At 46.5% G+C, this 19100-nt stretch overlaps 1 protein-coding gene across 2 annotated transcripts in view; it reads right to left on the reverse strand.

Annotated features, from left to right (window-relative positions):
• HSPBAP1 (HSPB1 associated protein 1) overlaps positions 1 to 19100 on the reverse strand; it is a 72284-nt gene that overhangs the window by 22973 nt on the left and 30211 nt on the right. For both annotated transcript variants that reach the window (XM_035128919.2, XM_035128910.2), the window contains exon 5: positions 18776 to 18947. In XM_035128919.2, the coding sequence (XP_034984810.1) occupies positions 18776 to 18947 (172 nt within the window). The remainder of the gene's footprint in view (positions 1 to 18775; positions 18948 to 19100) is intronic.

The following is a 19100-nucleotide window of genomic DNA, read 5'->3' on the forward strand; positions in this document are numbered from 1 at the left end:
TTACCTTCACTTTAAAAAATAAAAATAAAAAATACAGGTAGGGGAAAGAGAATAGAGAATAATGGAATTTGGGGGCTAGAATCAGGAACCAGGAAGGCAGTTCATTCATTAGATGCTAAGGGTGCAACATGATTGTTAAAGAAAGATGGGGAAATGAAAGAAAAGCTAAAGGAATGATTTGAATTCTTCTTACTGCATATCTGAAGTCAGCCAGATATCCACCCCAAATCAGTTTTTGGGAGAGAGCATCTGAAGTATTATTATTATTATTATGAGATTATACTACAGTATTTAATATTTCTATCCCTCTCTTCCATTCAAATGAATACCTACAACAGCTAACAAAAGAAAATTAACAAAATAGATAATATTGAGGCTATGCATTAATACAACAATAATGAAAAGCAGCAGTCATTAAATGAAACAATTAACTGAATCAAATAAGAATAATATGAGTCTACAATTCTGTGACTCTATGAGGTTCTGAAGCTAACTGACAACATACAAATTAGCAAGTCACCAGGACCGTATGGCATCACTGAGAGTTCTTAAAGAACTGTGAAATTGGTTAATCTTCTAACAGAAATATGCAACTTGTCACTAAAATCAACCTCCTTACTGGAGAACTGGAAGACAGCTAATGTAGCACCATTTTACAAAAAAATCCTAGGGAAAGTCAGGAAAGTAATTGTTGTATATTATTTGAAGTTGGGGGTAAGCATGGATTCAGTCAAGTCTGCCAATAAGACCAAGTTAACCAAGGTGCTGAAAACCCATATTAACTGTGAAGACCTCCAAAAGTGTCTCCACCTCCATCATTCTGCCCGGACACTGAGGTCCAGCACCGAGGGCCTTCTGGCGGTTCCCTCGTTGCGAGATGCCAAGTTGCAGGGAACTAGGCAGAGGGCCTTCTCGGTGGTGGTGCCTGCCCTGTGGAACGCCCTCCCAACAGATGTCAAAGAGGAAAACAACTACCAGACTTTTAGAAGACATCTGAAGGCAGCTCTGTTCAGGGAGGCTTTTAATGTTTAATAGATTATTGTGTTTTGATTTTCTGTTGGAAGCCGCCCAGAGTGGCTGGGGAAACCCAGCCAGATGGGCAGGGTATAAATAAATTATTATTATTATTATTATTATTATTATTATTATTATTATTATTATTATTATTGTTGTTGGCCTGTCTAGCCCAGCACTCAGTTGCTCAGTGGCAAAACAAAGACCTCTGGAAACCCCACAAGTAGAACATGAGGAGAGCAAGAGCCCTCTCTAGATGTGGTCCCCAGTACTTTTTAAACTAGTTGGCAGTGGCTCCCCAGAGTCTTGGGCAGAGGTCTTTTCCCATTACCTGGTTATTTTAGCCGAGGATGCTAGGGATGCCATCTGAGACCTTCAGCATTCTATGCATATGCTCTACCACTGAGGTACAGTCCCTGAACAATCACAAGATCCAGTTCCTGCAAATTATTGTACTCAATTTTCTTCTGACCCCAATTCTCCCAGGACTCTTATCTGAAAAGAAAACACTGGCTCCAAACCTTCCACAGGACAAAGCCAGGATTTGGGTTTCATGGGAAGCTTAGGTGACCACAGAGCTCCATAATTTTCCATCCCACCTCCAAAACTGGTGTAATAATCTTAGTATAATTTCATAAAAAAGATTATTAGCATCATTACGTACATCCAAGGAATATTAAATGCTTTCAAGTGTTCAAACAGCTGCAGAATCTCCATTAAGCATACAGCAATGTCAGCACTAATACACAGGAGCAAAATTAAGGCATGATTTGATTTATCCGTTTATAAGATGCCTTAAACAGAGTGCTCAAAGCAGTAACAAGAGATTAAGGGCTGAAGGAAGATTGGTCATTGGGACATGGGCCCCAAGGTATTATTTTGGCCTTTGAAAAATCCACTCTTGCAAGAATTTTTTTCAAGGACATACACAAAGTTACTCAATAATAGTATTCACAATGCTTTACTTCCTCCTGGTTTTTCTATGCGGAATTATCTCAAGGCTAAAAACATCCTCCATAGTCTTGTTCTACCAATATTTACTACAGAGAGTGACCAGCCCATTGATAACCTCTTATTCCAAATCCTCTTATCTGAAACAGGGTTATTAGCCCTGAACTACTGCACACATAAGCAAGGGTTAGAATGCAAGAAAAAGCCCCCTCCCCTCCCCCAGGCAGAGGAACCATTTAGCAAAACAACCCCAGAAGACCCTAATCTGTGATTACTGTGATGTTCAGTAATCTGTGATTACTGTGATGTTCAGTAAATGCTTTCAGTAGCTGCTCTATTGCAGCAAATAAAGAGCCAATTCCAAACAGCATTTTCATCTGTAGAAATACTTTTGGCACTATCCTCTTGGAGGAAGACACATGGAAGACATTACAGCAATCTTGAGAACCCACAGGGGTTTTTCAGGAAGTATCCATGAGCAATATGCTAGGTTCCTGCCACATACAGCTATGTAACTTCATTGAAAAATCCACTGACAAAAATAAAATTCTGATGTGCTATTTTCCTCCATTGATGTCTTTTCCTCCGTTGATACAAATCCAAATTCAGTGAGGAGGAACAAAGCATGAAGGACATAAAACTATCCCCCAATTAAACACTTCTAGGTCTCAGTGAGTTCAATAAGAGTCCTATTGATTTCATTGCACCCTGATAACAGTCCAATCCTACATGCTTCATCAGAAGTAAGCTCCACTGAGTTCAATGGGACTTTTCCCCAGGTGTATATAGGATTAAAGCCTAAATCTCTCCCAGTCCCAGTGAAGTTGATGGAATTAAAAAGTGCTTAATCTTTGACTAGATCACACCCTAAGTCTATATTTACGTTCTAGCATAATCTCCACTAACCTGCAGATATTCTGGAGTACCAGTTACCACCATTTCTGACCAGAGGCCATGCTGGTTAGGGCTAATGGGAATCCAACAGCTTCAGAAGGACACTGAGCTGGGGAAGGCTGTTCAAGCAGATGATTAAGAGTGTATACTTTCAGTTCAATGTTTTAAATGGTGCATATGTTAATGCTGTTTTGATGCATTGCTCTCCGGCTCATTATCCTAAACCTCATTAATCCTAAACCTGTGATTATTTAAAAACAACTCTCTGCAAGCGCGTGCACACAGAGATGCACCATGCAGCTTACACAGGGAGATGAGTACAGTGGTACCTCTACTTACGAATAACTCTACTTACGAATGTTTCTACTTACGAATGGAGCTCCGTCCGCCATCTTGGATGCGGTTTAGATAGGATTTTTTCTACTTACGAATTTTTAGATAGGGTTGCTTCGACTTAACGAATTTTTTCTCCCAATGTATTCCTATGGGATTCGACTTACAATTTTTTTTGACTTACGAATGTGCCTTCGGAACGCATTAAATTCGTAAGTAGAGGTACCACTGTATATGTAAAACACAGGCCCATTTATAAGAATATTTGGGGCATTTTGGATAAATATTTTTAATTCTATGGAAAACTGTTGGTCATAAGAAACTATGAGGTCATAAAAACAGGGACTAAGGGTACAAAAATATCAGAGTATAGGAAAGGCACTACTGGGTGGTAACTATATTATAGTAAATTAGTTTACTGAAATATGAACATTGATAACAATTCTCCAGTTTTAAAGATATCCAAGGACATGATTCAAAGCGTTAAAGTAACTTTTAATCCCATGGATTTCTGTGGAATTGAACTGTGGAATTGAACACATGTAACCAGTGGGGCTTACAGTGCAATCCTATGTATGTTTACTCAGAAGCAGATTCCATTCTGTTCAGTGGGTATTAATCCCTAGTTAAGTGGGTGTGCTATGGTCCATGGCGTGCTATGGTCCATGGGGTCATGAAGAGTCGGACACGACTAAACGACTAAACAACAACAACAACAAGTGGGTATAGGATTGCAGCCTTAGGTGTCTAACTTCAGCTATATAGTGTACCAGATTTTCAGATAACCTATGCTGGGGTTGCCTAGGCCAGTACTGTATGTCTAAAAGACATACCTCAGATCAGTGGTTCCCAACAGGTGGTCCGCGGACCCCCCAGGGGTCCGCGAGCTATGCCAGAGGGGTCCGCAAGATGCTATTAGAATAAAAAATATATTAAATATATTTCGTATGATAACAGATTTTTTGTTTTGGTCGCTTCCTGCATGAGCAGAGTAGCGCAAAACTAGAATTAGATAGAGGCAGTAGTTCTGCTGTATGCCATTAGGTGGCACTTTACAAACACTACTGTTTTGCAAAGAGGCAGCGCGCGCATTCTACTAACGCTCACCTCCCCAAGATGCTTTGTGCGCGTCGGCTTCATTTGTGCGCTACTGCGTAGGTACCCTGTCTTCTCCATTCCCCTCCCTCCTCCCTGGCGCTCGCTGCCTCTTTGCAAAACAGTAGTGTTTGTAAACAAAGCGTTGTTTTTCGCGGAAGCTACAGTTCGCGTAGTTAAAAATGGACCGTTGGTTAAAAAGTGGTTCGTTAAAACGACAAAGGCCTACAGATGAAGAGGAAGAACTGTAAAAAACGTATAAATATAAAATATAAAAAGACTCTTAATTTGGCTCTCACTTTTTAATTTTAGGATTAGGAATTAATGGGGGTCCTTGTCACAATAGCGGCTCGATGAGGGGTCCTTGAGAAAATTTTGTTGGGAACCCCTGCCTCAAATATTCATCCACCCACAGTCACTTTCAATGAGATTATTACATGTTGTGAGGGACAGGGGATATCGCGAAGTCCCTCCCCTCCTGAGTTCAAGCCCATCCCCGAGCACAGGGGAAAGCAGAGAGAGTTCCGATGCCAGTGGGGAAGCAGGAAGTCGGGTCCGAGGCTCAGGCAAGGTAGAGGAGCCAGGGTCCCAGGTGGGACAGGAAGGGGCGAATAAGGGGGGGAGACCCATCCCCCCAACTCCGGAATTACGCAGAAAGAGGAGGGGAAAGAGGATGGGTCTGCCAAAGCTTTTGTGTTGGAGAAAGACGCGCCAAAAGCCATTCGGAGGTTCTGAAACCGACTGACCACATCACTCCGTGTAAATAGCAATGACTTCAGCACTGTAAATACGCAGCACCAATAAAAGAATAAAATGCAGAGCTGCGTAGTGTCGTTACTCTGAAGTAGCCCACTCCGGCCACTGTGACAGCAACCTCCGAATCCTTTTTTGGGCTACTTTGGAGTTGCCGGGATGAGCGTGTCAGAGGCAGAGAGATGGCGGCAGATCGCGGAGCAAGCCCAGCAAGAACTGCAGCAGCTGTCGCTGCAGGCGCAGGGGGAATTGAAGGCAGCTAAAGAAGAGACTAAGAAGGTCCAGGACGACCGGCTACAACTTGCGGAACAGGTGAGAGCGCTACAGGAAAGAGAGCAGGAATTAAGGGCGGTGGCGGTAGACCTCCAAAACAAGCTGGATGCAGAGAAAAACAAGGCGGGAGGGGCACCCCAAGTCCAAGTGCTGCCAGGAAGGAGAGCCGGGACCCTAGTAAGCAAGTTCAATGGAGACCCGAGGGAATATCAGGGCTTTGAGACTGAGATTGTGTATGCTCTTGAGCTGCACCACGATGAGTTCCCCGATGATGAGCACCGGGTAGCGTTTATTGTGGAGCACCTTACCGGGGCAGCCAGGGAGTGGCTAAGACCGTTAATCGCAACAAAGAATCCTTGCATGAAGAATGTCAAACTTTTTCTAGAAGGTTTAAAAACGATGTATTCGTCCGATAGTCATATGGACCAGACTAAGGAGGAACTTCATAATTTACGCCAAGGAAATATGACAGTTCGCGCGTATTGGGCGAAATTCACCATGCTGGTGCACAGATTGGGGTGGGAACTAGAGTCACCCCCAATGCAAGCGGCGTTCTACTTGGGGTTGCATGAGGAGGTGAAGGATGAACTCTCGAGAGGTCCAAAGCCCAGTAATATGGATCAGCTGAGCAAAGCGGCTCTGGCGGTGGGGGTGAGACAGGAATCCCGGTGGAGCGACAAGCAAGCAACGCGCGCAAAGCGGGCTTGGTTCCCACGGTCGCAGGAGAAGCCACTCCCCCAACAACCCTTTCAAGCCACGCCTGGGGCCAGCCAGGACCAGGAACCCATGCAGATTGATAGCGCGCGCGGGGGGGCTTTTCAAACCCCAGCGGCGCCAAGACGCAAGGAGGGAAGGGGTGGGAATTGCTTTCTCTGCAACTCCCCCCAGCATCTCGTCAGAGACTGCCCACATCGCAGGGAGTGGCAAGGAAAGGCGGGAACGGTTGTGCCCTCCCCCACTGACGCAGTACCACAGCAGGGAAACGGGAAAGCCTGGCTGCAGGAGACAAGGGGCAGCAGCCAGGCACAGTCAGCAGACAACAGCCCCAGCCCACCCACCCGCACAGAGAGGAGCAGAGCCAGCCCACCCCTCCCAGAGCAGGAGTGGTTCTAGAAGTCACGCTAACGCTCCCAAATGGCTATCCCCTGACGGTCCTCGCCCTAATTGACAGTGGGGCGTCAGCGAACTTCTTCTCGAGAAACTTTGCAGAAGAGCACCAGATCCAGCTTCTGCAGCTGGATTTTCCTCTGCACGTGGCAACCATTGACGGCAGAGAGCTGCTGGGAGGGGCTATCACTCATCAACCCCCCCCCCATGAGAATGACGGTGGGAAGGCACTCAGAGACACTGGCATTCAACGTCACCACCATCTCAGACCCCCCCATCGTCTTGGGCATGAGCTGGCTGGCGCGCCACGACCCCTCCATCAGTTGGCACCAGAGATGCATCACGTTTGGGTCGGACTTTTGTCTGGAACATTGCATGCAGCACCAACCAGGGGAGGGGCCTCCAATAGCCACGGTGGCCACCATGCACGTCAAAGGGGGTGAGGCGATACCCAAGCCGTACTGGGACCTGCAGGAGGTCTTCAGCGAAGCGGAGTCCGACCACCTACCCCCGCACAGGCCTTTTGACTGCCAGATCAACCTGGTGCCAGGGGCAACTATACCCCCAGCCAAGCTGTACGCCATGTCAGACCAGGAAATGGAGGATCTGCGCGCTTTCATCGACAAGAACCTCAAGCGGGGGTTCATCAGAGAAAGCAAGGCAGCAGGGGGCAGCCCGGTCTTCTGGGTGGACAAGAAAGACACGCAACAGCGCCGTCTTGTGGTGGATTTTAGACGGCTGAATTCAGTGACAGAGCCAGTGGCTTTCCCCATGCCCAGAGTGGATGATCTCCTGACAGCGGCACGCAGGGGCAAGATTTTCACCAAGCTAGACCTGAGGGGGGCGTACAACTTGATCAGGATCCGGGAAGGCGATGAATGGAAAACCACGATGTTCACGCCTCTGGGCTCTTTTGAATATCTGGTGATGCCCTTCGGGTTGCAAGGGGGCTCAGCATGCTTCCCGGCCTTCATGCACCACGTCCTGGGGTCCCTCCTCTTCAGGAAATGCTTGGTCTTCCTGGATGACATCCTTATCTATTCCGATGACCCAGTGCAGCATGTGAAAGATGTCAGGGAGGTGTTGCAGCGCCTGAAGGAGAACCACCTGTATGTGAAGCTGGAGAAGTGCAAGTTTCACACCAAGGAGGTGGACTTCCTGGGCTACAAGCTGTCAGACAAGGGGCTGGCGATGGACAAGGACAAGGTGCAGGCCATCCTGGACTGGCACAGCCCCAGGACGCGCAAAGATGCCCTACTAGGCTTCGCCAACTTCTACAGGAAGTTCATCAAGAACTTCTCTCGCGTTACGGCTCCCATCACTGACTGCCTGAGAGGCAAGCAGAAGTTCAGGTGGACACCAGAGGCGCAAGCAGCGTTCGAAAGCCTCAAGAGGGTGTTCGCCTCAGACCAGAACCTGTTCCACGTGGTTCAGGACGCGCCCCTACGCGTGGAGACAGATGCTTCTGATAAACCTGTGGGCGCCATTTTGTTGCAACTGGACGCCAACAGAGAGTGGAGACCCTGTGCCTTCTTCTCCAGGAAGTTGACCCAGCCAGAGCGAAACTACACGGTGTTTGATCGGGAACTTCTTGCGATCCACGCTGCGTTCCAGCACTGGAGACACTTCTTGGTGGGCGCCAAGCACCCCATCCAGGTGTGCACGGACCACAAAAACCTGGAGTTCTGGAGAACTGCCAGGGTGCTCAACCAGCGGCAGATACGGTGGGCAGAGTTCTTCTCGAACTTCAACTTCTCCATACACTACATCCCGGGAGAGCAGAATGTCAGGGCGGATGCCCTCTCCCGCAAGCCAGAGTACATGGAGGAGGAGGCGCCACCGGCACCCAGGCACATTTTCCCCCCGTCAGCATGGTCCTGCGGAGCAGCAGTGGTGAGCGAGGCAGAACTCACAGCACTGACGGCAGCGGATGAATTTGCCAACCGCATCTTCAGAGAACTGAGAAGGGGGGGGGAGCAGGCAAAAGACTGTGCAGCACGCAGGGGGCTGCTTTTCTACAAGGGTGCACTGTACCTGCCCACCACCCAGCTTAGACGTACGGTCCTCAAGCAGATGCACGACAACCCAACGGCGGGTCATTTTGGGAGGGACAAAACCGCTCACCTAGTCATGAGACACTTCTGGTGGCCAGGGGTGCGGGAAGATGTTCGAGACTATGTACGGGGCTGTGACACCTGCCAGCGGGCAAAGGTGGTCAGAGCAGCGCCAGCAGGATTGCTGGAGCCCTTAGCCACACCACACAGGCCGTGGGAAGTGGTGTCCATGGACTTCATCACAGATCTGCCTTCTTCCAGGGGCAAGACCGCAGTGTTGGTGGTGGTGGACCTCATGTCCAAAATGTGCCACTTTATACCGTGTGCCAGGGCGGTCTCTGCAGAAGAGACAGCCAAACTGTTTGTTGACCACGTATTCCGACTGCATGGATTACCTTTAAGGGTTATTTCGGATCGTGGCCGCCAATTTGTTTCCAGGTTCTGGCGGCGGCTCATGAACCTCCTGCAGGTGGAGGTCAGCTTGTCGACGGCTAGACACCCGCAGACCAATGGACAGGCGGAGAGGGTCAACGCCATTCTGCAGCAGTACCTGAGATGCTACGTCAGCCAGCGGCAAACGGACTGGGTGGATCGCCTGCCACTGGCAGAATTTGCCTACAACAATGCGGTGCACGTCTCCACAGGGGTGTCGCCCTTTAAGGCCAATTACGGGCGCGACCTCAGATCTTTCCCAGAGAGGGAGGGGGAGGAGGAGGAGGAGGGCCCACAGGCTGAGGATTGGGCAGAGGAACTGGAGACGGTGCACCAGCAGCTCAGAGAACACTTGGAGAGAGCCAAGGAAGCGTACAAGAAGGGGGCAGATCGCCACAGGCGACCGGGGGAGGTCATTAGGGTGGGGGACAAAGTTTGGTTGTCCTCGGAGGGCCTTCCCATCAGAGGGAGGTGCAAAAAGCTGGCGCCCAGAAGGTTGGGCCCCTTCACGGTCACGCAACAGGTCAACCCGGTGGCATACAGGCTGGCACTGCCAGAGGACATGAGGGTGCACCCAGTGTTTCATAGATCGCTGCTGTCGCCGTACAGGGAAAGCAGCAGGCTCCGAGGCAGCGAACAAACCCCTGAGGGAGGGGGGGAGAGGGAAGGCAGGGAGCAACTCAATGAGGCCACGGCCATCCTGGACTCAAGGTGGGGGGTGGGGGGCCTGGAGTACCTCATGGCATGGGAGGATGCTCCACCGTCACAGAATGAATGGGTCCCAGCCACTCAGATACAGGAGGAATTCCTGATAGAAGAATTTCACGCCCTCTTTCCCCATAGACCCAAGCCCTGGCACATGGAAAGGGAGGGGGAGGGGGAGGAAGCACGGGAGAGCAGTTCACCATGGTGCTGGGAAGCGGAGTTTGAGGAACCAGAGGATGAGGTATGGGTGTCACCGAGATCCACCCAGTCAGAGGAAGGAGCAGATTGGCAGAACATTTTTACCCCTACCAGCTCTGACGCCACGGACTTTTTGGGATTCCCGTCCTCCCAGGCGGAAGGGGGGGGCTCGCAGGACTGGGGGGAGGTGTTCACACCAACGGGCTCGGAAAGCACTGAGTTCTTAGGCTTCCAGTCGTCACCGACACCTGGGGGGGACCTGGGGAGGGGTGAAGGAGAGCTTGGGAGGGGGGTGGATGTGAGGGACAGGGGATATCGCGAAGTCCCTCCCCTCCTGAGTTCAAGCCCATCCCCGAGCACAGGGGAAAGCAGAGAGAGTTCCGATGCCAGTGGGGAAGCAGGAAGTCGGGTCCGAGGCTCAGGCAAGGTAGAGGAGCCAGGGTCCCAGGTGGGACAGGAAGGGGCGAATAAGGGGGGGAGACCCATCCCCCCAACTCCGGAATTACGCAGAAAGAGGAGGGGAAAGAGGATGGGTCTGCCAAAGCTTTTGTGTTGGAGAAAGACGCGCCAAAAGCCATTCGGAGGTTCTGAAACCGACTGACCACATCACTCCGTGTAAATAGCAATGACTTCAGCACTGTAAATACGCAGCACCAATAAAAGAATAAAATGCAGAGCTGCGTAGTGTCGTTACTCTGAAGTAGCCCACTCCGGCCACTGTGACACATGTGTTAGCAGAATTCAGGTCTAAAGATCCCTTAAATTTAGAATAATCATATACTCATGACAAAAAGGTAAAGGTAAAGGACCCCTGACAGTTAAGTCCAGTCACGAACAACTCTCGGGTTGCGGTGCTCATCTCGCTTTACTGGCCAAGGAAGCCTGCGTACAGCTTCCGAATCATGTGGCCAGCAGGACTAAGCCGCTTCTGGCGAACCAGAGCAGCACACAGAAACGCTGTTTACCTTCCCGCCGGAGTGGTACCTATTTATCTACTTGCACTTGGTGTGCTTTCAAACTGCTAGGTTGGCAGGAGCTGGGACCTAGTAAAGACAAAGGAACTAGTAAAATAACATTGGAACAAAAATACACGAGGCTGTCACTGAGAAAAAGAACATGTGTTTGCAGTTTTGTGCTTCAAATGTTTTCTTTCCAATATAGATGCATACATTTTATTATATAGTGTGGACACTTCTACAATCCAGAATTCCTATGCATTGTGATGCTCATACAAAGCTCTTGCTCACATCATTCTCCTCTTTCTTTTTCAATTAGATGGAAGTAGCAGCTGCAGATGTTGGAGTCAGGGCTGGGGAGTTGCACCACTGAACTAAATGGAGTAATTCTTTAGGGCAAGGTAGGAAACTACCTTCACACATTAGAGCACCTCCAACCCTCTACTGGCTTGCTATAATAATGCTATTATAGTTATTTAGACATAGATGCTGCTCTTATGGTAAATGGGAAAGGCAGCATGAGATAACTAGTAAAGATGGGGCAGAGACAAAAGGTTGACTATGGGGGGAAGGAGATGAAAATGTAAAGTAATAAAACAGCTGCCAAGAGAGAGCCTTGAAACAGTATCTTGTTTGTACATGACATTTTTGGACATGCTAACACAGGGCCAGAAGGTATTCTAGGCAAGTGTGGTTATGGGGTGTGCAAATGTAGACAAGAACAATGAACTAATGTATTTCTCAATTTAGCGCAGGCCTTTGCAACCAGTCCTTGCGCAATTTACTACTGTGCAGCTACGGATTCTGACTGCAAGCCAAGCATAGTAAATAACTAGCCAAGAGAACATCTGTGCATACCAGCATAATGTTAAAACCGGAATTTATTAAAGCAGCAAGGAATGTAAAGTTATCAAAGGTGAAAAAGGACAGTGTTGGTGGATGTAATACAAAACTGATGGCAAAGCATGTTTCGAGTTTTGGAAATGTTTTCTCCAAACACGTGTCTCTATGGAGTCTATGCATGTATGGCCCACCCTTCATAACCAGGACTTTATAGAGGTCCCTGTAGATGTTTTGCATGTGAACAAGGTCCATGTATTGAAGGGGGGGCAGTGGGGCTGTGATGCAGGTCTCATCCTCAATGTTGCACAGCTTCCCCAGCCCTGACTCCAACATAGGTGTGGATAACTGAGCCAGGAAAGGCTACATGTTTAGCCATTTTTTGGCTGGTGGTTCAGCTGTGGCCCTACGTCAAGAGGGGTACTATAGTTTCAGTTGTCTATGCTGTGTTACCCTCTAGGTCAGATCACTGGAGTGTGTTATGTGTGGTATACTGCAGTCTTCATTAGAGGCCTCATCTGAAGTAAAAGTAAAGATAAAGGATCCCTGTCTGGTTAAGTCCAATCAAAGGCAACTATAGGGTGTAGCACTCATCTCTCTTCAGGCCAAGGGAGTCATGTGGTCGGCATGACTTGACTGCTTCTGGCGCAACAGAACACTGACGGAAGCCAGAGCGTACGGAAATGCCATTTACCTTCCCGCAGCAGCGGTACCTACTTATCTACTTGCACTGGTGTGCTTTCAAACTGCTAGGTTGGCAGCAGCAGGGGCAGAGCAATCGTAGCTCACCACTGTCGTGTGGATTTGAATTGCTGACCACCTGATCAGCAAGCCCAAAAAGAGGCTCAGTGGTTTAGACCACAGTGCCACCCAAGTCCATGCCTCATCCGAGACAGGCATGGAAAGTGACCACACAATAATGGACCTTTTCAGTGGTAGCCCCTAATGTGTGGAATGCAGAGACACATGCCTGGGACCATCACTGTCAGGTTTGCAGGCACTAGGCTAAGAAATGTCTTTTTACCCAGGCCTTTGGTAAGTTAAAGTAGCCTCTTTTGTGGTACAGGCAATGACTGATTTACGCATATCCAAATGACACGCGACGATGCATGTGTGTATCACAGTGGCCGGAAAAGGGGGTGTAATAGTCCTGCATCATGTATGATGACCTGGAATGCAACCTCCGTGCAAATAAGGGGGTTGCCTGTACTTTTATTTTAGTGGGGTGGGTGAGCCTTTTAGGAATTTTGTACAGTACATTGTTTTGAAATTTTATGCCTTTGAGTTTCATCTATTTGCAAAGTTCAGTTACTTTGAGGCTTTTTGGTCTACAGTGACTAACAAACATAATCAGCAACTCCTCCAGCTCCCATAGAAGCTTACCTGAGCAGTCAGGGATCCAGCTCATGTAATTATCTCATACATACGGTTCCTTGGCTCAGACATCCCCACCTAATGTGTAAATGTCAGAGGTGCAGCTGGGGTCCTGCTGCCATTTTGAATAATGCAGCCCCTTTATGTGCATAAGACATAAAGTTATGTCTCCCAGTTAGGCAGAGTAACTGTACACCCTGCAGAACATCGAACAGAATGAGTGTAGGCTGCGGGGCAAGACATATCCCCTCTTCACCTCCTACACGTTTAATTCCCCACAGTTATGCTGTGTGAATAGGGTTATCTATAGGGCTGCATGTGGGGAAGTTTTATTTTAAAGGCCTTTTAAAAAGTGTCAAAAACATTATGGAAGGTCCCTTCTAAGTTCATTATATACGTCATTAGTGTTGTTCCAAAAGCTGTGACAGTCTCACCAAAAGGTCCCACCTTTTGTACTGAACGTGTATATTACAATATATATATATATTTGCACATCAAAAAACAAAATCTGTCCAAAATTAGGCAAGACATCACTAACGAGGGTTAAAAATCACTAGGAAAGCAAGAGAGCAATTTCTGAGGGGCAAGCAGTCAGTCTTGAATGTTTGTCGCAGAACAAACACATTCATACAAAATGAAATAACTCACGAGCAGTTTCATGTTTATTCAGAGGGCAGAGCAGGGTTGATTTTGCTGATGTGCGGTAGTATTCTTAAGAGATATGAAGTTAAATCTTTCAGTGAAAGTCAGATGAAGATTACAATTTATTTCCATGCCATTTCAAATCCGTTTTCCATATATGATGACAAACTTGATGAAACAAATTCTCTTTTTTGTGTGTGTGTGGGTTATCCTACAATTTATATGAATTGTGCTCCACAAAAGAGAAGAAGAGTTATGAATGTGTGAAAATGAGTTTTTTATTGATCAGCAGCTACCCACATCTCTTGTCTGTTTTTTTATATTTTATTTCCAGAGTATTCTTTTTAAGTCAGTCAGGTAGGTAGCTGATGCCAATTTGCTATTAGGGAAAAAAACAACTACACAAACTTCACAAATGAACCTCTCATTTCGAACACATAATTATGCTCACAAACCCACATGCTGAAATTATCATTTGCAGATGCAAGTGCAAGATGGAATTAATTCTGCAGTAACTTGGCCATCACTGATAATCACACAGATGTTTTAAGGGTAGTGTGACATTTCAAACATTTTAATTGGGGGTGTTAAGATTTCAAAGGCCACATTCAAGCTTCTAAAAAGAAATTAGCCTTCAAACTAGGCAAATCTTTTAAAATCAATGAAATTGCATTGAATTTAGCTCATCTACTTCTATTCATCCTGGCTTAAGAGTTAAAGACCAAGGTAACATTAAAAAGTAATTATAATATATATTGAAACAGGGATCCTGAATGTATTTAATATAACCAAGAGTGGTGGAATGAGACACATTGGCCAGAAGATGGCATTAGGCACATTAAGTTTCTTTTAATATTCAACGCCTGCATCCAGCTAGCATACAGCTGCTCTCCTGAATACCAAAACACACCTTTATCTTTATTTTATTTTTCAATTCTGCATTGTTACAACATCTTAATCCAAGGCATGCAGTTCCTGGCCAAGCAAGAAACAGAGATTACTGTAAATTACCACAAAGTGAAGCTGACTGCAAATCCTCAAGTAATTGTATTTGTAATACACGCTCAGTCTTTGCATTCAGTAGAACAATTCATTTGCTATCTAAGGGATTCTCATCAAATTGCTTCATCACACCCCTTCCAATACTAGACAGGCCTGAGCAGAGCCAGCAGGCATTATTCTTCTGGGAGACAGGCATGCCTTAAAGGGCCTTGGCATTCATTCATTGCAGACAATTCCTTAGCTTTGCTCATTTGGAAGGATCGTTTAGTACAGCCCTCCTGGGATTTTTAACACTTTAGAGCAGTGCTCCCCAACCTTTTTATCACCGCGGACCAGTCAACGTTTGATAATTTTACTGTGGCCCGCTGGGGGGGGGGGCGTTTATTGTTTATATTTTATTTAGATTGTTTTGATTTAATAATTTTAATTTAATTGTATTTAATGATCCTTAGGCGGCCCGGTACCAATTGATCCACGGACCGCTACCGGTCCGTGGCCCGGGGGTTGAAGACCACTGCTTTAGAGAGCAGGTAGAAAGTGGTGGCTGCAGGAGTGCATGCTCCATTAATTTTCTTTAAGGTCCAAGTACACAGAAAATGAGCAGGGCAGGGAGAAAGCTAGGCTAGAACCCTTCTTCCAGATCTGCTACCTGTCCGTAAGCAGGGAATTATTTACATGGAAGTATATTCAATCATCCTCTGGAATGTGTCCAGAAGAGGGCGACAGAGGTGCTGAGGGAGACCTGAAGACCAAGTCCTATTAGGAAAGGTTGAAGGAGTTGGGTATGTTCAGCCTGGAGGAGGAGCTGAAGGTGTATTCCTTCAAATACCTGAAGGGCTGCCCTATAGATGGTTCAAAGCTATTGTTGAACCTGACCCAATTAATTCAAATATCACCCCTGCCTGCTGCTCACAAAAGATTCAGATAAAGCCTTAGAACTTCTGGATGGCATGAACTTTTCAGACCACGGAATAGATTGCCTTAGAAGGATGTGGGACTCTTCCTTGTTAGATGTTTTTAAGCAGAGGATGGATGGTCACCTATCAGGGATGCTGTAGTAGAGAGTTCCCTGCGTCCCCAAGGAGCTGGAATAGATGGCCTCGAAGACACCAGGCGAGCCTCCCTGGAAATAGCATTCCACAAATGGGAAGCCACCACAGAAAAGGCCCACTCCTCTCATGTTGCCACCCTCTAGACCTCTCATGGAGAGGGCACATGAGGAGGAGCTGCAGGTGATGATTGCAGGGGCTGGGTCAGCTCATATGGGGAGAGGCGCTCCTTGGGGTATTGTGGTCTTATGGTTCTATGGCCTCACTTGCATTCTGAAGTAGAAACCTAGGCTGGCACTGCCATGTGTTTTCTTGGCGTCAAGTCTCTGTCCACTCAATGGCTGCCAGAGATTAAAAAGAAGCAGCAGCTATCCACTAGCACAGGCATCCCCAAACTGCGGCCCTCCAGATGTTTTGGCCTACAACTCCCATGATCCCTAGCTACCAGGATCAGTGGGCGGGGAAGATGGGAATTGTAGTCCAAAACATCTGGAAGGCTGGAGTTTGGGGATGCCTGCGCTAGTACGTCTTTTGCGAAGTAGAACACTGGAACAAGCAGCTGGCCTTTACACCTTCTATTTTTAACAAGATTTGACTTCTAATTAGTTGAAGCTTAATTAAAAACAGTGACACTACTGCTTCATTACCATTCCTAATCACTGAAACAGAATGCCTACATTGAATTCTTTAACCTGAAAACAAGGCAATGCCCCACTGTTGGCAATTTTAAAAAAACCTGAAGAAAAACAAAAAAACACCCTCTATTCAAAACATCAACAAAATGATGAGCAAAGATCATTACTCTGCTGTAGGAGAGAAAAAACTGTGAAGTAAAATAATTTAATTTGGGGCACCGGGAATACATTTATTATGCAGTATAAAATGTTAATTTGCTATACAACAGAACACACTGAAAATAGCTTTGAAAGTGCCATAACAGCACAATGCTATACATGCCCACTTCTAAAATTTCAGATATACCACTGGGCACTGAAAACACTTTATTCTTTACTGTTTTTAGTGAGTGTGTGTAGGAGGAAAGGGGCCTCTATTTTGTGGGGGATGGGCAGATGATGAAATTTGATTCAAAGAACTGAAACGTTTTGCTGTTGCTATTCTTATTGTTATTAGCATACTGTTTGATATTTTGTATGGGATACAGTGGTACCTCTGGTTAAGAACTTAATTCGTTCCGGAGGTCCGTTCTTAACCTGAAACTGTTCTTAACCTGAGGTACCACTTTAGCTAATGGGGCCTGCCGCTGCGCCGCTGCCATGTGATTTCTGTTCTCATCCTGAAGCAAAGTTCTTAACCCGAGGTAATACTTCTGGGTTAGCGGAGTCTGTAACCTGAAGCCTCTGTAACCCGAGGTACCACTGTGTGTGTGTGTGTGTGTGTGTGTGTGTGTGTGTGTGTGTGTTTTAAGCCACCACAAATGGTGAAATGTAAATACATTTTTTAAAGAACTTATTTTTTTGCAGATTTCACAGTAACTTTAAAATGCAGCTACGGGTGACAAAAACAGGGTGGAATTCAATGCAGATGATGCCATCAGCCTGAGCATTCCTGCTTGCCCAAAGGAATGATCTCTCACCTCCCCCCCCCCCCGCGTTGTGCTCAGGGTTCTCCCAACTTTCCAGAGTGGATTTGGGGGGAGGCACGGGGCGGGCGGCACATGAGAGAAAAGAGGAGAAAAGAGGAGAAAAGCCCTGTTGCACCAGCTGAATTTTGCCAGTGGAGTGGAGTAGTTGAATCTGCCCATAGAATATAAATTTAATAAAACAACTCATTAAAAGAAAAAAAAGTCACAAAGAGAATTGGAGAACATTAGCCTTACAGCCTTACATCCTGCTTCAGTCTTTAGGACCACAAATAAAAGGGTGGTAAGTCTATCCAAAACCATCTCTGTGAGTTTTGGGGCACCAGAAACCCTCCCTGTCTTGTAAGATATACAAGAAAGGGTGCTGAGATTCCATCAAATCAATCCGTTAAAGACTTAAATAAAAAATAAGTGAGTCTCATTGAGTTCAGCGGCACTTACTTCCAGCAAGCGGGTATCTGAATCGGAGAAAACCAGCCCATTTTGTACAGGAAGTTAGTTACATGTTGAGCAAAGAAGTGATTACATCTACTATAGAGATATTCATCTGGAAGGAGCATTCTAGTGACCCTTAAGTCGTGATGGCCTTAAATTGAGAGATCCTTCACATGGCTGCTTTTCAGATACTGTAGTCTCCTTTCCTCAGTAAAATATGATTAATCAACTTTCACATGACCTTGTTAAGAGTACTTTGAGATTCTCTACTGAAATACTAATGCATGCTGTAAATACAAGTGATGTAGCTGCTGGGCAAGTGTTTCCATTATGGAAGTTATCCATCACCACGAAAGCGTAAGTAAAAGCTCTTTGCTGGCTCTGCACACTTATTCATTAAGAATACATTGTAAAACTTGCGAGTTGCAGAGATGAGATGGTTTCAAAGCAGTCCCAGAAGCCTGTTAAGTACAGGATTCAGAGAAACTAACAGGTAAAATGTCTGTGAAGCATGGCGGCTTTTCCTAGATGGTCCAGTTGCAAGACAAGTGAAAGAACATGAGCCAGGAAGGTTTCACTTGCTAGAGAATGGCATTAAACAAACAAGTTTGGATCCAGAAGACTTTGCCTCCTGTGAACAAAAAGGCTTCTCCGATCCCCAAAGGGCTTCAGATTCAGCTTGAGGAATCCTGCTGGTGGAACAGGAGAAAATGATTTTTAATAAAAACGCCCCCCCCCCCCCGCAGTCTCCTATAGGCCCTGGAAAACTGCGCTGGGTTGGGGAACCCTTTGAAACAACATGGGAGGTGCCACTGAGGACTACAGACGGAAAGGGGCATTGCTGTAAGTTGCTTCACTTCACTTTCCACCAGCAGGAAATTGCCTCACCTCTCTTTTCACCACCAGGATCTGTCTCTGTTCAGTGCAAAACGTTTTAGTGAGACTGGGAGAAGTAAGACAGACCTCATGGTCGTCCTCCCAGCTTTGTTTACTTCTTTGTTTATTCCCATCCATTTCATATTTAACAAAGGTTCCAAACTAGAGTAAAGTTAAGAGTTCAGGAATTACCTGGCCAGGTTCAAGCGTCACCACATGGGCCTTTGCTTTCTTAAACTGTGGGCAGCTTTTCAAATCAGGATTGACCACATTGACCCTGCTGAAGACGCTGGATTCTTCATAGGGAATTCTGGTAGGATAAAGGAAACTGGAGTCTTCAGGTGGGTAGAGATGCCATCTTTTCCTGGAAGCAGAGATGATGCAAGTCACAGCCTCCCCTTTAGGCTGAGCAACAGCAAACAAACAAGTCTATCAATACCACAAACGAGCATCCTATTTAAGACTTGTGAGAAGCTGGAAAACAGGCACTTATTAAGTAGCATAATGCACTAAATGG

This window comes from Zootoca vivipara, chromosome 1, assembly GCF_963506605.1.
Source record: "Zootoca vivipara chromosome 1, rZooViv1.1, whole genome shotgun sequence".
Lineage (NCBI taxonomy): Eukaryota > Metazoa > Chordata > Lepidosauria > Squamata > Lacertidae > Zootoca > Zootoca vivipara.